The sequence below is a fragment of the Peromyscus eremicus genome, chromosome 9 (assembly GCF_949786415.1).
Source record: "Peromyscus eremicus chromosome 9, PerEre_H2_v1, whole genome shotgun sequence".
Lineage (NCBI taxonomy): Eukaryota > Metazoa > Chordata > Mammalia > Rodentia > Cricetidae > Peromyscus > Peromyscus eremicus.
This window is the reverse complement of record NC_081425.1, coordinates 75,532,017-75,556,279: the sequence shown is the minus strand read 5'-3', so window position 1 is coordinate 75,556,279 and position 24,263 is coordinate 75,532,017. Positions and strand designations below refer to the sequence as shown.

Below are 24,263 nucleotides of genomic sequence, written 5' to 3'. Positions count from 1 at the left end.
AGTTCTCAGAGAATTAAGTTTCAAGGATCTAAGTCACAAAGCAGGTTATCTTTATTTGGATAGTTATACCAGACTTCCATCAATTTAGTTCAATGTTTATCTTCAGATTAGTATGAAAATCTAAAGGAGGTAAAAACTTAAACATATCCAAACCATCTGTAGCAACACTTACACTAAACGGACATGGTCAAAAAAGTGGGAAGTTATATCTTATTTTAATGCTCCCGAAGGCAAGAACTTCGTTTCTTTGGGATTCCATAAAATACTGGAAGAGTTCCTGCTCTAGTGTTTTTAAACATTTGTATTTATTGGACGAGACTCTTCAGACAGCCTGTTAATAACTCCATGGCACTTTCTTCCAAACTGTCTGGGTCCACTGTCCACTGTGCCACTTTGCACTCAATCTGCTCACTGTCCTGCTGGCTCTTTCTTCTCTAAGATACCCTGAAAACTCCGTGGGTGGATGCCTTTGTATTTCTCCTAAAAAACTGCCTAGCAGAACCGGGAGGCACTGACAATCTTTCCAAAGGAAGAGCCAAAGCTTTATCACCACATGAAAATATTTAGTTGAAAAGGGTATTTTTCACACCAAAAAGAGTGAAATAGAAAATTTCAGAAGTTTAGAAAGAAAGATGAAATAATCAGGAGTATATATTTTTTTGTTAAATGTTTTAAGTTTGAGTTATTTTCCCCTAAATGGTGGCTTTTTGGAGGGTAAATGTTGTTTCTATAATATCACTGTAAAACACACTACCAAATTTCCCATGATCTTCAAAGTTAAGTGTCACACCTTAACCTCTGAGTATATATTTATCATAATACCAAATAATAGACAAAAGGACTGAAAATTATTGAACTAACAATATGATAAATCTTTATCTATATATCACAATGCAACTAACATTCTCATCACAAACCGGAGTGGTGGTATATGCTTGTAATCTTAGCACTTGGGTGGTTAGAGGTTAAGAGGTCACACTCAACCACATACCAGTCAAGGCCAACTGGGACTACATGACACCGTTTCCACAAAAAAAAAAAAAAAAAAAAAAAAAAAAAAAAAAAAAAAACCATCAACAACAACAATAAAAATTTGTGAGGCAGTGGTGGCACATACCTTTAAACCCATTACCCGATGCAGAGGCAGGTGGATCTCTGTGAGTTCAAGGCCAGTATAGTCTACAAGGGCTACACAGAGGGACCCTGTCTTAAAAGACTAAATAATAAATAAATAAAACACATATATAAATAAAAGTTTCTTCTAATGAGTGTCAAGGAATCATTTTAAATTATGACAATGTAATACATTATTTCTTTTTTCTTTCCACTCTCTTTCTCTCCCTTTTGATACAGCCCTGATTATCCTGGAACTTGCTATTAAAGGTGTGTACCACCATGCCCAGATGAACATGTTATTTCTAATTAGAATTTCATGTGGATCCTTAAAGATACCAAACAATATTGTTACACTACTTGAGATTTATCCCCCTCCAACACACACAGAGAAAAACCTACTCTTACAAATAAACTGTGTTTTTTTTTTTAACCCCACAAACAGGGTTTCTCTGTGTAGACCCAGCAGTCCTGGAACTCACACTGTAGACCAGGCTGGACTTGAACTCACAGAGATCTAACTGCCTCTGTCTCCCAAGTACTGGGAGTAAAGGTATGCGCCACCATTGTCCAGCATAAACTGTGTTCTTACGAATACTAAGTTTGGGTACTTTGCAGAAGACTGAAGTATTTGTTACATTTAATATTTAGAAAGGGAGCAGAATATAGAGTTGACATGAAAATTAATTTTATTGTGCATATGATTCTAAACCAGTGAGATGCAGGGATGACAGATGATAACTCCACAAAAGGGGAAGAATAGGATGAGGAAGGGGACAACTTCCTCCTAGTTTGCATATTCCCCGCCCTTCCTCCAAGCCCCAGGGCTTTCAAGCACTAACAGTAAGGAACTGGGGTGACAAAAACTATGTTTGTTATATGAATTGCTATTTTTAAGACAGAAAACTTAAGGAAGAAAACAGTTCCCAAACTGCACTTTCTCTAATAACAATGTTTTAGGCTGAAGTTTCTGTCATTCACTGAATAGGTTTGTGGTGATTCTGGTCATAGTGGTAAGAGATTTCATTCCTTAACTTCAAATCGCAGATACATTTTCAATTCCTGCTGCACAAGAGAGCAATACTATTTCTCTAGTTATTAAAATCTTAGCTGCAGGCATTGGCAGCCACAGCTCTTACAGAGAACCACTTTGTCTACACTGACGGGTAAAACCTTTAGCCTAAATCTACAGCAAAATAAGGATATACTTGAGTCTACAAATTAATAAAATGAGGTAATGCATTTAAAACTCAGAGTATGGCATCTGCCGATTGTAAAGCATCACATAACGATAGATTTCACTGAAAATTTATCAGTTAACCAGACTTAACTGAGTAGACACAGGAGCTAAGGTAGTTGAGTGTTACAGCTTCTTTTCTTGTGACCAATGTATGTGCTTATGTGTGTTCAGTGACATGATAGACAGTTAAGAACAGAAGCAGAGAGGAAAGCAATGGACCACAAGAGAAGAAACTGGATCAAGGTCTGAAGACAGTGAAGAACTACATTCTGTGAATTACCTGATCAATACTGGGCTTCTTGCCTTTAGAGAGGTTTTATGAGGAAAGGAAAAGGATGACCCAAGTGGTACTTCATCTGGGTTCAGCAGGGCTTGCCAAAGCCTCCCAAACAAAGGCAAGCAGAGAGGAAGAGACACTCTAAGTATCTATATAGTCTAAGCTACCTGGACATTGTACTCACCAGAATAGTTGATCCCACTGCCTGCATTAAATGGAATAATAGAAGGATTTTTAACTTTACCACATACTTTGAGGTTTATTCAAGATTCAGACACATACTGAAAACATGGCAACCTTGGCTATTATATAACATTCTAACTGCTGAAACATATTTACTTGCTGAGTAAGGAACTCTAAGAAGAATAATGCTTTAAATTAAAAACTGGTATTTATCTTCCAAAGAGAGTTAAAAGACACACAAAAGTAATGCTGACTTTTAAAACTCATGAAAAGAATCAATATTGAAATACTAATAAAAGTGCTCTTTTAATATAACAGCAAGGATTTTTTAAAATAAGTTCTATTTTCAGTGATAACTCAAATTACCCTAAATGACTAACTTGGAGTATAATATAAACAATTTGTACCAATATTATATATTTGTTAATACCATGCAATAAAACCTACGTACTAAGTAAAATAATCCAGAAATTCATAGTAACTTTAAATGCTAGAATAGTAGAGTATTTAAAAAACCAAATTTTAGAGCTAGGGGACATAGTTTAGGGGTAGAACACTTGCCTAGTATGCATAAGGCCTGACCCCTAGCACTTCAAATAACGTCTAATTTAATAAATTCTAACCCCTCCTGAGTTACTGTTACCAAACTTACCAACTACTCTACGAATCATTGATTGCTTACTTTTACAGAACGTATTAAATGTATTAAGTGGTCATCTTACCATCTTTTCCATCTATGGGTTTTGACACTTCAATATCAAAGTTTTCTTGCATCTGCTGACCTCTGAAACAACTGAGATGTTCTTGCTCGATTAAATTACTTTCTTCCTCTTCTAGAGGCTGCCAAGTCCCATCGATAAACCACTGTCCACGCATCACTGGTATTTTATCAGCTTCTGAAAAAGAGACATCACAAGGTCAGCATCTCAAAAGCAGACTTAGCTACAGTTTTACATTCTACTATTGAGATTCTCCAAACAGACTGTAATGACCCAATATAGTCATTTAAGGTAGAAATAAATCCAGATTTCAAGTCAGGGTGTAATTTTCCTCTTCATTTCAGCCACGGTCTCACGCTGGAGCCTTGGCTAGCCTTGAACTCACGGGGTAGACCAGGCTGGCTTCATGCTTGCAGCTTCTCTCTGACCTCTGCCTCCTGAGTGCCAGGTTGGCAAGTGTGAGACACCACCCCTGGCTAGCACCACCCCTGGCTAGAGTATTTTACAGACATCGAGACTAAATTATACTATACACTACACCTAAGTTGCTTTACCATTCAGAAGATAGATGAGCAACTATCTATATATTTGAGGCCCTAAATAACAAAATTGGAGGTTAAAGGCTTTACTGTAAGACTTTGTTGATAGTTCAAAAGCCTTTGTGGTAGTCATAATGCTATTGGCCCCCATAATCTCCTAGGGAGTAGCACTATTGGGAGATGTGAGTGTGGCTTTACTGAAGTGGGTATGGCCTTGTTGGAGGAAGTGTGTCACTGTGGGAGTGGGCTCTGAGGTTTCCTATGCTGAGGATACCCCCCAGTGTCTCAGTTGACTTCCTGTTGCTTGCATATCAAGAGGTAGCCAGCACCATATTTGTCTGCACACCGCCATGCTCCCCACCATGATGATAATGGACTGAACCTCTGAAACTGTAAGGCACCCCCAATTAAATGTTTACAAGAGCTGCAGTGATGCCAGGCGGTGGTGGCACACACCTTTAATCTTAGCACTTGGGAGGCAGAGCCAGGCAGATCTCTGTGAGTTCGAGGCCAGCCTGGTCTACAGAGCGAAATCCAGGACAGGCACCAAAACTACACAGGAAAACCCTGTCTCGAACCCCCCCCCCAAAAAAAAGAGTTGCAGTGGTCATGTGTCTCTTCACAGCAATACAAACGCCAACCAAGACAGCCTTATATTAAGGTGATATCCCAGATGCAGTGTTTAGAAACTGTACATGCAAGGCTGAGCTTTTTAGGCCATGTTGGAATACATGTATTTCCAGGTAGAACACAAGGAAAAATAAGGCAATTATAGTAAATTTCTCATCCATTTAGAAAAAAAATTTATTGAATAACATTTTTTTAAATAAATACTGTTACCAGAAGCCTAAGACCTTTGTTTATTTTAAATAAACCTCACTAGTAGTCATCTTGAATCCTAAAAATGCTTACAAAAAAAGCAAACACAGGGCTACAAGTACTATAGTAGCAAAGTACTTGCAGAAAACACACCATGTTCAACTCTCAGTACTACCAAAAAAAACAAAAAACAAAAAACAAAAACAAAGCAAATAATAACTGCCCCCTCAAAAACAACAACAACAAAAGAAATCAACCAGAATTAAACTAACATTACCCTAAAAGCAGAAGCAAAATGAAACACACACACACACATACATACACACACACACACACACACACACACACACACACACACGGAAATAATCTACAAGCAAAACAAAAATACACCTTAAACTTTCCAACAGTCCCATTTTTAGTCATAACAACGCAGCTAATTTGAACCTGTAGGCTCTGGTGAATGTATTAGTTTTGTCAATATCATTAGTGTATAAACTGATGGCATGAACACTATGGTATGGTTAGGTCTTACAGTGCATAAAAGAGGGAAACTATCCATGAGAAAAAACAGCCCAGAACAAGAGAGAGAAAGAAGTGGACAGTCAGGGCTATCTGCAGGACGGGGAGAACAGCAGGGGATAGAGGCTGGAGAAAGCAGAGTGAGAGCATAGCAAGGGCTGAGACCCGTGAGAATAGCTGGGTTATAAGGAGGATGAAGGGGCGGCAGGAGACTGGTTTGGGAGCTTTGAAATGTATAACACACACTAGTGAGTAGAGACTGAGGGAGCCCGGAGGCTGCCACTGACCTAGGTACACTGATAGGCATCACAGCTATGCTAATTGGATCTTGATATGCTGATAGGGCCACAGGTATATGTTAACTGGAGAGCCAAATGTCCCTGCTGCCAGAGGTAAGGGAAATGGCTCCTTCTGGCAGGTGAGAACTGGCTTCACAAGTTCCTGAGGAATGCTGGCTTTATTTAACCACCAGAAAGCTTTCCATAGTCCAGGCTGACTTCATTTCTAGATATCTGGACTGCTGTTTGGAGTTTGGGGAATTGGAGTTTCCTTTGGACCTGAAAATTGGAACTTAGTGCTTTGGCACAAAAGGGATACAGACATAAAAACAACAACAACAAAACAAAACAAAACAAAAAACCAAAAAACTTCTGTAATTCTAAATTTCAATTAGGAATATCAACATGAACTACTGATGCCTTTTCTCTTAAAAAAAAAAAAAAAAAAAAAAAAAAAGACACAAATCACTCAAGTGCATGTGAGTAACCCTAACACTGAGCTGGGCTGACCTCAAAGTATCAGTTCTCCCAAGTTCAAGAAACGAAACAAAACAGCTGATTCTGGGCTTGGGCAAGAAATATGTCAGATTATCTATGTGTTTCTACCAGACTTGTACTATGATGTGTTTAAAAGTTTGTTCTTCGTCTTGTGTATTTTGAAATAAAGTCTTCCTGTGTAGCCCTGGCTGGCCCAGGCAGGTCTTGAACTTGGAGTGTTAGAATCCCAGCACCCCGGCTCCTGTATGTCTTCTTCTAATGCTCTACAGAAACTGTGCACTGCCATACTTGTTGTGTTAGGAGACACACTGAAAACAGAGCTTCCCAAGCTATGGCTTTCACGCTGTGTGTATGCATACCATTATGTTTACTGGGGAGGGTGGGAGGCTTGGATTTTACTTTTGCTATTGAGGCTGAAGCTGGGTCTCTTCTCTCCATTAGGCGCGGTAGCTGCACAGCCCTTTTGCATCACTGTGCTCTACATGTGCCTTACATATAGTAAAGAACTGGGTTTTGCAAAAAAAGCCATGTGAAGGGTTCTTTTGAATAAGACAATGTTTACTGATATGATTAATATATCTGAACTCAACTCTTTGTTCTTTTATAATTATCCTTTCTTTTTCAAACTTCCTCTGTGTAGCATTTCTGCCCTCTGTATTAGGAAGACTAGGAAAGTGTGTTTCTCATTCGAGAAGTTATTTGTGTGTGTGTGTGTGTGTGTGTGTGTGTGTGTGTGTTATTGTAAATCTTTTTTTGCTTAAATTTTTTACTATTTGGTCAGTCTCTTTTAAATGGTATTTATGACTCCTACTTACTATACACGCAATAGGTTACTACTATTTTCTCTTTGTTTGGACATACAATTATATTTATGTTTCCAACACTGTTTTTTTTTTTTTCTTGGATCTACATTAAAAAATAATTGTTTGTGGTATGTATCTTCTAAATCCCTCTATGTCCAATCTGTTCACCTGATACTAGAAGGGCAGGTTAGCCAGCTCAAGTCCTAAAAGTGCTCCTGGATCGCAGCCTTCCTTGGACACGGTTCTAACCTTATTAGTAATGTGACCTTTTTCCCCTTACAGGTCCAGAAAGAAACAACTGACCTTTGAAGTCTAATGTCATCAAGGTGACTCAGAGCTGTTCTGGGTCTTCCGTGGTGGCTGCTCTATGGTCTTGGGAGACCCCGGTGCGCATGTCAGTGTTCCATCCTGCGTTGCACTGGTTACTTTCTAAGTCCCCCATCCTTGCTCCTGCAGCCACTTCCCTGCTCCCGGTTATTTGCCTGTTCATCAATGGCCCTTTTAGATTTTGAATTTATTCTCCGGTGGACATCTTGTAGTTAATGTATTGCCTTTCCTTCAACTTTGTCTTGGGTTTCTATGTCGTGATAAACATGATCAGAAGCAACTTGGGGAAGAAAGGGTTTATCTCTTCTTACAGCTTACAGTTCACCGTGAAGGAACTCTGGGCAGGAACCGAAACAGAACCATGGAGTAACACATACTGCCTTGCTCTCCATGGCTTGCTCAGCTTGCTTTCTTAAACAACCCAGGGCACCTACTCAGTGGTGGCACTGCCCACAGTGGGCTGGGCCTAACCACATCAATCATTAATAAAGAGAATGCCTTAGAGATTTGTCTACAGGCTAAACAGACGATGGCATTTCCCAGTTAAAGTCCGCTCCTCCCTGATATGTGTAGGGTCGGTCAAGTTGACAAATACCAACCAGCACAGACTTCTTCCCAAGTTCAGTACAATCCTGCTGCACTTCCTGTTTCTGTTTGATCTCAGTTTTGGAATGTCTGCCCCAAGTGGCTCTTTCTTTGCCCTTCTCCTTTCGCACTGGTCCACCCCACCCTCACCCTCAGCTTCCTCCTCCTCCTCCTCTTCCTTCTTTACTAATCCCAGGCCTGTACTGGTATTCAGCAGTTGGTGTTGGGACATTTCTCTGTATGGATAATTTTCTTTGATGCTTTAAGTAGTCAAACTTATTTTTACTTATATTATTGCCTGGCATTTTCATCCATGAGTACTGTATTTTCATTTTAACCATATCCTCTCCCTGTTCAACCCCTCTCAAATTCATGACCTGTTTGTCATTGTTACACACACACACACACACACACACACACACACACACACACACACACGGATGCTCACACTCACTCACCCATGCACTCACAATTTGCTGAGTTCATTTAGCATTACTCATATGTACAGATGTTTAGGGCTGACTGCTTGAAACTAGATAATCTATCAGGGGTCTGGCCGAAGACGAATTCAACCCTCTCAGCTGCCAGTAATTGCCTGCGGCTCTCCATTTAGAGGTGGGGCCTTTTGAAGTTTCCCCCATCCACACAGGGATCTGTGGGTAGGTCTGTCTGTGCTTTTTGTTAAACTCTTCCCCACTCCTTTTTTAGTCTTAGGCCTCATGTGCCCACTCTGCGCTCCCAGGTTGAAACAGTGATAGTAACTGCTGTAATTTGCTTTCTTTATATAAAAATAATTAAAGATTCACTGTCTGTCTTGCTGAAGGTGTGAGCTGTGTGTGTGTGGCTTTTCCTGGCAATTTAGGTTTGGAGAGCTGTCACCACCTTCCAGATCAAGCAGTTTATCTCAACTGTAATCTTAATTGTTTCTCCTGCTTCCAAAGTACAGCTGCAGAGTCTTACAGAAAACCCATCGCCTGTCCCAAGGCACAGAGCCGGTAATGTGAGAACCATGATCCCCGCAGAAGTCTGTCTACTATGTTCACCTGAGCTTTTCCAACCATACAGTGGAGCTTTCCAGGAGGAAAGACACCTGCTTAGCCCTCTGTCCCCCAAACACAGGTTCTTGAGTTGTACCAAGTCATGAAATAACCACCCACCACACCGACTTCCGGGGAAAACAAACAGCACACAACAGCATACAAATCTGCCCTTCCACCTGTGTTGCTCAGCAGTGAATGGAACACCAACCACCAGCTTGGGGTGGGTCACCCAAGATGCTGCTTCCTGAATGCTTTCTACAACTACAGCTCAACACTATGTTTACTGTATCTCAAAAGTCACGCTCAAACTGGGCTGAGGAGAAGGCTCCATGAATAAGCCGTTTGCTATGGTAAGACCCATATAAAAGCCAGGTGTGGTGGCAGGTGCAGGAAACTCCACTACCGGGGGAGGAGACAGGCATACTCTGGGAGCTTGCTGGTCAGCTATCCATCGCAAAGGAAGAAGATGGCGAGCGACAGAGCCTCTCCAGACTCTGGATGTGTGCACATGGGTACACCCACTCAGCCACCACCAATGACCCTAACAACAAAAACCCACCTGACTCACCAGGATGCCTTGGCTCTGGCTTGTTTAGCTCCAGAAGTCCTCACCGAAACCTGGGGTCACTAGTGTCAAGTCTGTTAACAGTCACCGTCGCTCCTAACGCTCAGCTGTCAGCATGCACTTGCGTAAGTACACATATGTGTGCACACACGGACTCCTCCAGCTACTCCTTTCTCCTCAGAAAGCCAATCTACCTTTTATAGTCGCCAAAAATGTTTATTTCAGTACTCAGATCCTCTTATGGCTCTGTACTGTTTCTCAGGTAAATTCCTAATCACCCTCCCTTTGACCTCCTCTTCATATACTTCATGTATACTTCATGTATGTACGCATGCAACTTCTGAGTATCTACATAAAGCAGGCACCAGGGTAGGTGTTGGGATGCAGACGAGAGCATCGAGGGTCGCTATACTTTCTGTATCATCAGGGCACTTCCACCTGTGGTGTGTGTGTGGGGAGTTGTATCTGAGTATAATCTATGTATGTTTGTCTTGGATGTTACATATGCACATATGATGTTCTTACCTGTTTCATCTAGTTAACGTCTAGCTTTACCTCTTCATGAGCCCTTCCCTTCTCTAGGACTCTACTGGATTAATGCTATACACACCTGTCAGTGTTTATCTTGACTATATTCTTTTAAATTAATATTTAGAAGCCAGGCATCTGTGAGTTGAGACCAGCCTGATTTACAGAGTGCATTCCAGGACAGCCAGGGCTACACAGAGAAACCCTGTCTCGGAAAAAAAAAAAAAAAATAGAGATGAAAAAAAAAAAAAGATTAAAAACTATTCACATAAAGTAAACAGTTTCTTTATGACATTCATATATACTTTGCTTTTGTTCTGATGATTTTTATTTATTTTTAAATGATTTTTTTGGGTGGGGGCTTTTTGAGACAGGAACTTCCAGGACACTAGGCTGGTCTCAAACTCATTATATAGCTGAGAAGCTGAGAATGCCCTGAGCTTCTGACAGTCCCGCCTCCACCTGGTTTAAGTGCTGGGATTACGGGGCTGTGCCCACACACCTGGCTTATTTTGTGTATAGCCAGCTGCTTTAGCCGTCCTGGTTTCTCTGGGATCTTGGACACAAGCGCTATGTCGCCTGCATCTCAGTTGTGTGCAAGAGGAACTCCCAGGAAGCACTACTTCACCGCACGTGTTAAACGTCGCGGGGGAGCGGCAGCACGCCCCGGTGGCTGCCTGGGTTTCTCCCAGGTCTGAGTGTGCCTGCCTGATTGGCTGGGTGTGCCGCAGTGCCATGATCACACCAGTTTCTGACACTCATTCTCTGATTCAGAAAACAAACACACACCTGTCCGCCTACTTTCTAAGGATAAGAACGGGAGGGTTTTAGAGGCCCAGTGCCTCACTGAAGAGTAACATACATCCAGAAAAATACACCACCACATGCACAGCAATTTACAAGTGTTAATACCCAGACTAAGGGAGGGTTCCAGAAGGTTCCCTCCTACACTCAGGTATAAGCCTTCACTCCTCACTAAGGGAAAGGCACCCAAACTACAGGACTACAGATTAGTTCAGCCATTAGTTCAGCCATTCATACATATATGAATGATGGCTTTCTCTTTCCTCCAGCCAAGCAAGATGCCCAAAGGAAAGAAGGCCAAGGGGAAGAAGGTGGCCCCGAGCTGCCATTGTGAAGAAACAGGAGAACAAAAAAAGGTGGTGGGTGCATCCTCTACTGGAGAAAAGGCCTAAGGACTTCGGCATTGGGCAGGACGTCAGCCCAAGGAGACTTCACACGCTTCAGTGGCCCCCATACAGCGGCTGCAGCGGCAAAGGACCATCCTCTATAAGCAGCTCAAAGTACCTCCTGCCATTAACCAGTTTCCTCCGGCCCTGGACCGGAAACAGCTACCCAGCTGCTTAAGATTGCCCACAAGTGCAGGTCAGGGACAAAGCAGGAGAAGCAGCAAAGGCTGCTGGCCTGTGCTAAGAAAGCTGCTGGCAAAGGGACGTCCCAACTAAGAGACCACCTGTCCTTCAAGCAGGGTTAATACAGTCACTACCTCAGTGGAAAACAAGAAGGCTGGCCTTGTGTCGAAAGATGGGGGTTCCCTACTGCACTGTGGTAGGTTGACTGTCACTGGCCCCCATAATCTCATAGGGAGTGGCACTATTAGGAGGTATGGCTTGTTGAAGTGTGTCACGGTGGGGGTGAACTTTGAGGTTTCCTATGCTCAGGATACTGCCAGTGTCTTAGTTCACTTCCGCTTGCCTTTGGATCAAGATGTAGAATTCTCCAGCACCACGTCTGCCTACACGCTGCCATGTCCCACCATGATGATAACGGATTGGACCTCTGAACTGTAAGCAAGTCACCTCCATTAAATGTTTTTCTTTATAAGAGTTGCTGTGTAGGAGTTGGGGATTTAGCTCGGAGGTAGAGCGCTTGCCTAGCAAGCGCAAGGCCCTGGGTTCGGTCCTCAGCCCCGGAAAAAGAAAAAAAAAAAAAAAAAAAGTTGCTGTGGTCACAGTGTCTCTTTATAGCAATAGTAGACCTAAACTAAGACATGCATCATCAAGGGAAAGGCCAAGCTGGGGCGGCTGGTCCACAGGAAGACGTGCATCACTGTTGTCTTCACAGGGGTTAACCTGGAAGACAAGGGTGCTCTGGCTAAGCTGGTGGACGCTGTTAGTCCAATTACAATGACAGCTACAATGAGATCTGCCACCAATGGGGAGGCAACATCTTGGGTCCTAAATCTGTGGCTTGCATTGCCAAGCTGGAAAAGGCAAAGGCCAAAGAACTTGCCACCAAACTGGGTTAAATGTACACTGCTAAATTTTCTGTACATTAATGCAATTACAAGATTAAAAAAATTACAGATGATATCACAATATAGTTTGTACTTCTTTGTTGTTTCTTTGGTTCAAACCATGAGGCTTTATTACCATCCCTCCCTCCCTCCCCACAGGTGAAGGTCAGAGCCTCTTCTCCCCTCCCACCATGTGGAGATCAGGGACTGAACTTAGTGTCAGGCATTTTCACAAGATGAGCCACTAACCAGCCATAAACAGGGTTATTTAATGGGTAAAGTACTTGTCAGGGATTATCAAACATTAGACAGCCATAGCCACATTCTTGGCCTACTTATTTCTACCACTAAGATGATTCTAAATAATGTAGACACATTGGATAATTACTCTCTAATTACATGCTGTGGGTTACCCAGTGAGGACTATATCTCCAGGACTGCTGAAGCTTGGGACGGTTGTGTCCTCGAAAGTCTATTTGTTAAAGACTTGCTTCCGCGATTGTTCTGCTAACTGGAATTTAGTGGGTGGAGCCAAAGATGCTTCTAAAAATTGTATACAACCCAGCTCCTTCCTTCCCACTCCCACCAACAAAGAAGTATTGGGCTCAACATGTCAACAGTACAGACACTAAGAACTCTTTTTTTTTTCTTCTAAAGACAGTAGTCTGCCAGGATGCCCTCAAACTTGTTATCTAGCTGAAGATAGGTGGCCTTGAACTCCTGATTCCCCTTCCTCCCCTCCCAAGTGCTGGGATTTACATATAGGTGTGTACTACCATATCTGGCTCAGATATTTCTCAGACTAAAATGTTAGTAATCTTCATAGAACTGTACTTCTAGCATGTATTTACAGGAATGTGCTACACTGTCCAGAGACACAGCCAAGATATTTACTCTGGTACTGTTATAATAGAAAGGAATGCATAACAAAACACCTATACTACCAAGAAAACAAACTCACACTGGAGAGGACAGAGGGAAAGGAACTCTTACCATGGTGGGAGTGTAAACTGGTTCAGCCATTACAGAGGTTTTCAAAAACTAAATAAAGATAAAGTGCCTGCCATATGATCCGGCTATACCACTCTTGGCATATTTCAAAAGGACTTTATGTCCTATCACAGAGATAATTGCATGGTCATGTTTATTGGTGCTCTAGTCATAATAGCAAGGAAATTTAATCAGCCTAGCTGTCCATCAGCAGATAAATGGATAATGAAAATGTGGTACATACACATGACACAATTTTATCCAGCTCTAAAGGAAAACAAAATTATGAAATTGACAGGAAAATGGATGGAACTGGAAAATATATCAAGTAAGGTAAACCAGGCTAAGAAAGGCAAATACGACATGTTCTTTCACACGGGGATCCTAACTAAATTATGTGGAGTGAGCATGGTTGGAGAGCAGGAATCTAGAAAGGGGCCCATGAACACAGGGGTAAAGGTTTAGAGGGAGGTGGTGGGAAGACAGTAAAACACATGAAGTATGAAAGTGGAACGCAAAATACCAGGAGTGTAAGCTCATCCAGGGGGCTGAGGGGACTGAGGAGATGGAGAGGACTGAGTGAAGTAGGGAATGACCAACCCAGACTAAGTACAGACGAGAATGCTACAGGGAAATCGGGTACTCTGCATGGTGATTAACAAATAAAAAGCAAACAAAACATCCACGGCCTATCAACAAAGAACTGGATAAATACATAGGATGGCTAGATGATGCAGTGGGCAGAGGTGCTTGCTGCTGAGTCTGAGACCTGATTTGCACACACTCACTATGGGACATGTTTCACGGCACTTGTTTGTGGTTTCCTGTAAAAGATCCTGATCACAAGGTAACCGCCATATCACTGACTTCACAAAGCCACACACCCATGTGCTTAAACCACTACTAGTGTGGCTTTCCAAACTAGGTGCTGCAGCATCTGAGGTGGACAGACACACATCCTGTGGGTGCTGTTTGAAAATGTCCCCCTACTTTGTAGTTACCATGGCAATCCTGGACACATCTGCCACACGATGGACTTATAACAGGAGACCAAGGAACAGAAGGTTAGTGGAGGTTAAAGCATGTATCTAACTAGATTAATACTGCTTCTCTGTTTGCAACAATACCCATGGGAAGTCACTTTAAACTTTAAGACTAAGACTTATAATTGCGACCTGCCCATCAGAAAACAACTAAGTCATTATCTGAAATGCAACATTTGCCCAAATCATAGGAAGTGGTTCTCAACCTTCCTAATGCTGCGACCCTTTAATATACTTCCTCGTGTTGTGGTGACCCCCAACCATAAAATTATTTTTGTTGCTGCTATATAACTGTAATTTTGTTACTGTTATGAATTGTAATATAAATATCTAATATTTCTGATGGTCTTAGGTGACCCCTGTGAAAGGATCATTCGACCCCAAAAGGGGTCACTGACAATCCACAGCTAGAAATCCACTGGTTTAGAGAGAAGTCCTGACCATGTAACAAATAAAAGGGTGTGGGTTCTTCTTGATTGGAAAACCATTTCAAGGTCCGTTTTCTGCTATAAATATTCTATTTATGTAAATGCATGAGTGACTCTCATGTGTGGGTGTGGAAATCTGATAGAAACCTAGTAGAATATGATAGAATGTGATAGAAAAGGTGTATTCTTTTGTGTTTGGGTGAAATGTTCTGTAGGTATCTGTTAGGTCCATTTGATTCATAAGATCCATTAGCTCCAGTACTTCTGTTTCGTTGTCTGGATGACCTCTATTGGCGAGAGTAGGGTACTACTGAAGTCTGCCACTATCAATGTAGGGGATCAGTGTGTGTTTTAAACTTTTTTCTTCGCGAGTGCCCTCACATTTGAGGCACAGATGTTAAGAATTGAAATGTCACCTTGGGTGGATTTTTACGTTAATGGGTCCCCTCTCTTTTGATTAGTTTTGGTTTGAGTATGTTTTGTTAGATACTAGAATGGCTACATCAGCTTGCTTCTTGGGTCCATTTGATTGGAAAATCTTTTTCCAACTTTTCACTCCAAGACGATGTCTATCTCTGACATTGAGGTGTGTGGTGTGTTTCTTGTATGCAGCAGAAGGATGAATTTGTTTTCACATCCATTCTGTTAATCTGTGTCTTAGTTAGGGTTTCTATTGCTGTGCTGAAACATGATGACCAAAAAGCAAGTTGGGAGAAAAGTGATTATTTGGCTTACACTTCCAGATCATAGTCTATCATTGGAGGAAGTCAGAACAGGAACTTAAGCAGGGCTAGAACCTGGAGGCATGAGCTAATGCAGAGGCCATGGAGGAGAGCTGGCTTGCTCCTTTTCTTAAATCATGTTTAGAGTTACCACTAATAACCACATGACCAAGTCTATACTAGGCTGTTTTGAGATTTCCCCTGTCAATGGAATTAATCCAAACCTCTCCACTTTAGCCGCAGGCAGACTCTTTGGACAAGGGCAAAAAGCAGCCACTTTCTTCACCAAAATCACAGGAACAATCTCTAGGCTGCATATTAATATTCTCATCTGGGAGCTCTTGATCCAGGCATCCACAGTTCAAATCCCACTCAGCACTACGTCTTCCATGTTCCTACTAGGACGGCCCACTAAGCAGCACTTAAAGCATTCAACTGCTTTTCTAACTCACTTTCCTAAGGTCCATAGTCCTTCAAACAAAAGCATGGTCAGGTCTGTCACAATAATACCGCAGTCCCTGGTACCAATTTCTTAGTTAGGGTTTCTATTGCTGTGAAGAGATGATCACAGCAATTCTTATAAAGAAGAAACATTTAACTGGGGTGGCTTCCATTTTCAGAGGTTTAGTCCGTTTTCATGGTACAACATGGTGGTGTGCAGACAGACATGGTGCTGGAGAAGTGGTGGAGTGTCCTACATCTTAACTCACAGGAAGTGGTCTGAGACACTGGATGTAGCTTGAGCATATATGAGACTTCAAAGTCCGCCTCCACAGTGACCCACTTTCTCCAACAACACTACACCTACTCCAATAAAGCCACACCTCCTAATAGTGCCACTCCCTTTGGGGGGCATTTTCTTTCAAACCACCATAGTTTGTATCTTTTTATTGGAGAGTTGAGTCAATGAAATGATATTTTACTATACTCATAGATTGGTGCCTAGCCCAATCATCATCAGAGAGGCTTCACCTAGCCTCTTTATGGGAGCAGATGAAGCAACCCACAGCCAAACATTTGGCGGAATGGAACTTGGAGAAGCCCATGGAAGATGGATAGGAAGGATTGTAGGAGCCAGAGGGGTCAAGAACATCATGAGGATTCGGCCCACAGAATTAACTAATAAGCAGGGCTAATAGGGGCTCACAGAGATTGAAGTAACAGTCATGGAGCCTGCATGAGTCTTTGCTAAGTCCTCTGCATATATTTTGTGGTTATTTAGCTTGGGTTTTTTGTAGGACTCCCAACAATGAGAATAGGGGTATCTATGACTCTTTCATCTGCTTTTAGGACCCTTTTCTTCCTACTGGATTGCCTCATCCAGTCTTAATATGAGGGTTTGTGGTTAGTCTTATTGTAACTTGTTACTCCGAGTTCGGTTGATATCCCTGGAAGGCCTGTTCTTTTCTGAAGGGAAACAGAGGTGCAGTGGATCTGGGGGAGAAGGGAGGTGGGGGAGCGTAGATTGTTGAGAGGAGTGGAGGGAGGGGAAACTGTAGTAGGGATGTAATATATGAGAGGAGAATAAATAAAAAAATGTGTTAGAAAAGAAAAACATTTATGTATAAAAAGTTACATTAGCCTCTTGTAGTTGCCATTGGAGAACAGCAGCCATGGCCCTGCGTCACCCTATGGCCTCAACAAGGGCCACAAGGTGACAGAGAATGTCAGCAAGCAGATGCACTCTGCCAGCACCATGTACACCTCACCAAACACAATAAGTTCCTTCGGGATGAGTGTGGCTTCGTGCCCTATGAGCAGAGCCATATGGAGCTGCTCAAGGTGTCCAAAGACAAGCACATGCTCCAGTTCATCAAGAAGAGGGTGGACATGCACATCTACACCAAGAGGAAGCAGGAGGAGCTGAGCAACATGCTGGTAACCATGAGGAAGGCCGCGGCCAAGGACTGGTGTCCCCTTCCCCGATAAATGTCACACACGCACACGCACACGCACACGCACACACACACACAGAGCTACATTAACCACAAGTCAGAGGAAAACAACTTTAGGATTCTTACAGGTGTATTTCTGAGGACAGTTTATATCCCATCATACTGTGTATGTGTGAGACAAGCAAAGAAGATCTGAGAGACCTAGTCTGGTTAGCATCATGCTCTTACAGCTTTCTGAGGCCTGATGCACACCTAGAAGTCTGGAGACAAACCTCCCTGTGTAGCTCTGGATGGCCTTGAACTCAGATCAGCTGCCCTCTACCCCTGAGCGCCGCACCACACCAGGTTATGAGCCATTTCATAGAAACTTCCAGGGCAAGTCTGACTACAGAGAGGGAAGACATCACTGCACAAGGGGGAACAGGAATGGTGGATTATTGCTATCCAAGAGAAGAAGAAACCAGCAAGAATTAGAAGGGAAAAAAGACACAGAGGAAGGAACTATAAAAGACCTGGAGGACAGAAAAACAAGGTGGAAAACGGTCTTTTATCTGAACGCTTACTGTAAATGTACATCTAGGGACTCTGACTTTATCTTTCATAGATTCACTGCTTTAAAAGATGGCCAGACCGTTCCCACAGATGCCTCCTTCAGTCATTACACACATATTAATTAATGTGCCATTCCACAAAATCATCTTTTATAATGTTTTATTAAAAACAAATGTATTTTGGCTAGCGAGGTGGATCAGTGGGTAGAGGTGCTAAGTCTGAGGACTAAATTCGACCCTAACAGGACAGGTTGTCCTCTACCATCCACATGCATGCTATGACTGACTGACCACACACACACACACACACACACACACACTCTCTCTCTCCTTTCTCTCTCTCCTCTCTCCTCTCTCCTCTCTCTCTCTCTCTCTCTCTCTCTCTCTCTCTCTCTCTCTCTCTCTCTCTCTCTGTCTCTCCTCTCTCTCTAAAAGTAACAAGGAGAAAAGGGAATCCTATGTTACAATTTAGACTCCAGATACCAGATACATATTTCTCCACTATGGCAGAAATTATATCCCATGAACATCTTTATTTTCCTAACAATATGCAGGACTGGGTAGGTAATGGTGACAATTCTCCCTTGTGGCCACAGCATAGGCACTGGGCTCTCAATGCTGTGATTCTTTAGGAACCTGAGCAGTGCAGAATCCGACTTTCCTGGGCAGGTCACTGCAAGCTGTTAAGCATCAGTAAGACAAGAGGGGTAAGTTGGTATAAAGTAACTGAACCTGTTACCAGAACAAGTTAATTAAGCTCAGTCAAACAAAGAATCTGTCACTTCAACGTCTGCACTTACGTCAAATTCATTTTACAGAAATATAAAGTTTGAGTTATTCAGACATAACAACATTGGTTGGCATCTCCCATTAAAATCAGTAAAATACAACAATGTATTGGTTATTGAAATGTAGTATTCTGGCTAATTACGGTGTCATAAAAGACAACTGTCTAATTATAAAGGTCGGGAAATTTTCTCAAGTATTTAACTTCCTTAGTAAACAGAACGTGCTTCATATAATTTGACATTTTCTAGCTAATGCTTTTATTTGTTATGAAAAGAAGCCAGTTGTGGTCCACACCAGTGCTGTAGAGGAGGTAGAATTGATGTGTTAGCCATCGTCTAAGTCACCTCTCTAAGCTTTGTTCACCAGCCGTCTGTATCTCTTTGAGACAAGCAGAAGAAGTTACATTGGTCAATTTGTCTTTGCTCAGGTGACGTCCTTCCCAAAGATGCAGCCATCCACTATGGCAATTACGCTTTTCACACGTTCTCAATACCCACGATAGCCAGGACATTTCACCTGCTGTCTACTGATGTATTTAGCTGCCAGCCTGCTTACCAAAATCTAACAGCTCTGGTTTCTAGCTTTACTTGTAACAGTCTCCACGGCATCTACCTTTTATATTAATGCAGTGTGTAGAGCATACACACTCCTTGCTATCACAGGACAGTGGCAGGTTCTTCACAGCTATCATTAAGTGTGCTGGACTTGTGCAACGCAATTGTCTGTGTGCTGTTTGTGGCACTGGGAATCCTGAAGGTACTTGAATATAAAGATAAACTAGCATTACCTGACAGAAAAATATGCAAAAATTTAAAGGTAACCCCTGCTGTATTAAAAAACAAGTAAAAAATAATTTAGGATCAGGAGGAAGGTACTTCGAATTTGTCTGACCATTCTGTCTGTTTATGTTTTTAAGAGTACATTCTATAAATAGAAAATAGAAGTCAATTAAAAAATATAGGCAGGAGGTGGGGCTGGTGAGAGGGCTCAGTGAATAAGACACTTGCTGTGAAAGCTGACAACTGGAGTTTGATCCTCAGAGCCCACAGAGAGGAGAGAACTGAGTCCTGAAAGCTGTCCTCCAATTTCCTCATGTGCCATGACACAAATGTGCTACACACACACATTTCACACACACACACACACACACACACACACACACACACACACACCACATATACATGCATATACAACAGACTGAATAAAAATGGGTCTACCTATGCAAACGATGTCATGGAGATAAGGGGGAGGAGGTTCTCTGGCCTCCAGTGTGCTCACTGCTCAGCTCGAGGGCTGCACCCTTCCATTTTCAACAGTCCACAGTGCTGACAAGGTGTCACCTTTGTTAAGGAAGCTTCCCCAGGCACTGTATCCCCAGGCCATTTTGTGTGACTTATTCAGCACAGCCTGGGGAGGCTTACAGTGATGTCCAAGTTCAGGTCACCTCCACCAGCAGGGGGTCAACTTCCAGCATTCCTTAAAGGGATAGCTTCAGTGGCCTCTGCCAGTTTCAACTACTTCTGAATCTTTACCTTCCCAGGAATGGTCTCTTTCTCAATCCCATGGTTAAGTGGCTGCTACCTGTACCTTCTACCTCTGTGCTCTTTATAGTTACCTTTGCTTTACTAGTTCCTCTATTAGTAGATATTTGTGTTATTCTTTCTGTTAAAACTAGTGAAGAATTTCTGGCTTTTCACTAGACTTCTATAGCAAGACTTTCTACAGAAGAGGAAACTTACATAGTTAAGCCTGTAACATAAAGTATGCTCTGCTCAGATTCACTAGTAATCATCAGAGATGGACAGTGTTCAGTTGGAAACTTCAGCTCACTCCTGCTTGATCAGGAAAGCCCCATTCCTGTCTCTCTCTCCAAACCATGCCCTCTCAGAGACTCTGAACAAAGGGAAGGCACCAAAAAGCCCAGTTCCGCATTCTTAGCTCCTCCCCTGAAGGGGCCAGCTGCCCAAGTGCTAAGCACTCCAGCTTTTGACCATACTTGGGCAAAAACCCAGCTTGTGGCGGACATGTCACCACCTTTCACCTACAGGCAATATGAGCTCCCTGCTTCAGTTCAGGAGTGTGACTTCTCCTGCCTCAATCTCTGGGACTGGAGATCTCACCGGAGAGTTGCTTTGCTCAAATAAACCTGTTCTTTTACTTTTTCAGTTTGGCTTGATCTGGCTTACTGTGTCGGCGGAGAAACTATTATAGTGTACAGAAAACCTATTAGACAGATTTGCAACAGCTCCACTTCTGGCACAGGCCCACAAGGGGTGCATAGAAAGATGTGTGCTGCAGCAATGTTCACAGCACCCCCAAACCATGAACAACTTAAATGCCAAAGAGGAAAGTCAAGGGGCATATTCATACAATGGAAATAGGCAGATTCCATGGATCAGCAACTTATCTCTGAACTAAAAACCAAATTGCAGAAGGATACAAATACAATAGTCCTTTACAGACAAAACTACAATAAGCCCAAAGTGCCAACAGGGATTAGTAACCTAAATAATGCGAAGGAATACAGACTAGGGTGGCTGTGTCTAGAATGAAAACAGTGGCTGGAGAGGTCACAGAGGAGATTTTGATTTATCTGTGATTTTAATGTTTAAACTAAGTAAAGAGGATATTGTTGGTTATGCTGGTTTTTTTTATAAGTTTGTGATATATAATTAAAATAATAAACAATTTAGGTGAATGATAAGATATAAAGTTAACAAATATTCAACTAGTAAATGGAATGAAAGAGAGTAAATTAGGGACTGAGTATCCAAAGTTGTCACACATCAGGATTCCTGGAAGCCAGTTCATTCACTAGAATCTGTGATTTGGAGGAATGTAGGATGAGCACAATCAAATGACTGTTCTAACAGTCAGCTCAGCTTCACTGCGGTGCCACAACCGATCTTACAAAACCAACAGACCTCCAAATATACCGTGGGTCATACTGGAAAGTTACCATTACACTGAGAACGCTAAGCTATGCTTAAATGAACGCCAATACTACCTACCACTAGCCACGCTTAGGCAAACTTACAAGTTTCACGGAGGTAGAAAATACTAGCTGTAGTTATACACTGAACACCAACTGCTCTGGTTCCTTTAGGGTTTGAAAGCCCACCTGTCTGTTCTTCAGCAGTGCCACTCCCAGGCTAATGGCCTCACTATCAACCAGTTTGCCAGAGCCGCTTTAACAAATACAACAGGTCTAGAGACACACATCAGTAGAAATGTGTTTTGTCATAACTGGAGTCTCGGTGTCCCAAATACAGGGGTTGGCATCTTGAGATCCCATGGAGCCTCAGGCACTCACGGGCCTCTCTGCTTGGCTTGTGGGTGCTCACTGTCGCATTGTCCATACAGTCCTTCCTTCGTATGTGTCTAAATTTCCTCCTCTCACCCAGTTGCAGCTGACTGGGGCAGACTGGGGTTTACCTATCAGCTTGATTCCAACGTCACCAGTATCACTTGCACTCACACTCTTAAGGATTGGAGGGTAGAGTTGTATGGGGTCACAATCCAACCCATAATAATCCCCTAAAGTTCTACCACATGATCTCTTCCGGCATTCATATTGCACTCATAGTTCCGTACATTTTAATTAGTAGATGACAGATGTTAGATGTTCTTAGCATCTCTTCCCCTCAAATCTGGAGGATAGACTTTATATCATAACTCACTATATACTAAGCCTCCCAAGTTCATTGTTTTGGTAGATTTATGTATGCAGAATTTTATATGCTTAAGGAAAATTCTATATTCAAGCACTTGGCTAACATAAAAATAAGTTGGTATAATGTACATAGATGTAGAAGAAAGAAATTGTGTTAAATGATGGAGTAAAAACATTCAGTCGCCTGAGCTCTTAGTGTGAATTTTAAAATAGCGGAGATCAACAATTCTATACTGACAACATCTGCTCTATTTACAACACAGCCATTGTATATCCAGCCACAATGCTGACTAAAACAAAAATGAATATGCACTACCATACCTGGACTTTTTAGAATGAGAAAAGTATCATTTGAACAGGCGCTCTCTTTCTATTCAACATGTTTTCTGTTATTTTAACCAGTGGTTTCCAAACCTGTCCAAAGTATCAGAAGTCACTTATGTTGGAACTAAAAGACAGGCTTTTCAGAACCCTCACTAAACAACAATCTCTGAGATAGCATCAACCGATATATGTCTTTAATGAAGAGCTCCAGGTTATAGGGCATGCAAGAAAATGCTCAAAAGTAACCACTGGCTCACAACCAGTTTAAACCAGACATTTCTGCCGGGTGGTGGTGGCACACGCCTTTAATCCCAGCACTTGGGAGGCAGAGGCAGGCGGATCTCGTGAGTTTGAGGCCAGCCTGGTCTACAAAGCGAGTTCCAGGAAAGGCACAAAGCTACACAGAGAAACCCTGTCTCGAAAAACAACAACAACAACAAAATAAAATAAAATAAACCACACATTTCCACATTTGGTCACTCATCAAAGATTAAAAAAAAAGATATTTTTAACATATTCTCATACATATATATTTACAAATTACACATGTATACTAGTATTACAAAAATGCTTTATTAATTATAGAGTATAAAAATTGGAAGGATGAACTAGAAGTTAAATAAAATCCAAATATTTCAATTGTAACACCCCCAAAATCAGTGTTGACACACTCCATTTTAGAGGCTACTGGTTTACAGAGACTCTTTGCACCCTGAATCCCAGCATGCTCTTGTCCTGAACTCTAGACTTATGCCCTCAACTGCCATGGGTATTTCGGTCCAGCTGAAGCGGGCTCTTTCCTCTGCCACCACAGGCTGGGGCCGGGCTGGATCAGGTGGAAAGAGCAGAGAGCCTAGGCTGCCCCACACATCCTCTGCCACGTGAGGAACACAGCATGGCACATTCATTCATTCGTTCTCTCGCCTCCTCACCCGTCCCAACCGTTCAGGGCCCCCTCTCGGGCGGGCGGCTGTCTCAGAGCACTACACTAACTCCCTAGCAGCGCTCCCTCATTCTGAGCGCCCTTCCCCGCTTTACACTTTCTTTCACACTGCTGCCAAAGTGGCAATCTAAAATGCAAATTTCAGCTTCTCCATTTTACACCTGCCAAATGTTTCATTTTCACAAGATAAAATTTAAAAATTCAGCGTGACAAAGCTCACCCCAGTCTAGTCCGGATCTATGTCTCTGACCCTTCTCTACTCCACTCCGATTGCTTCACGCCACACAATCTCTCAAAGTGCAACCATCCTCCTGACTCCAGGTTTTTCATTCATTCCTGGCGTGAGGACCTTTAAGACTCAAGCCAACCACATATTTCTCTATAGAGTCACTTGTCAGAGAGGGGTCTCCTTTTATCTGGAGACCACAGACAACAGAATAAATAAGCATTGAATCACAGTAATTCAAGTTTTTAGAAACCATGGAAAGAAAACGCCTCAGTGCAAAGGATGAACCGTACTTAGGAGGATGGTAACAAATGCCACAGCCAAACTAACCGAGGGGCAAATGAATCTGAACCTGAGCTGTGAACTGAAAGGAAATCAAAAGAAAAGCT

The 24,263-nt window shown here is 42.3% G+C and overlaps 1 protein-coding gene across 4 annotated transcripts in view; it reads right to left on the bottom strand.

Moving 5' to 3' along the window:
- The window catches only part of Ddhd1 (DDHD domain containing 1), a 73,759-nt gene that overhangs the window by 34,707 nt on the left and 14,789 nt on the right, over nt 1-24,263 (bottom strand). For all 4 annotated transcript variants that reach the window (XM_059273761.1, XM_059273762.1, XM_059273763.1 and 1 more), the window contains exon 2: nt 3,536-3,709. In XM_059273761.1, coding sequence (XP_059129744.1) covers nt 3,536-3,709 — 174 coding nt within the window. The remainder of the gene's footprint in view (nt 1-3,535; nt 3,710-24,263) is intronic.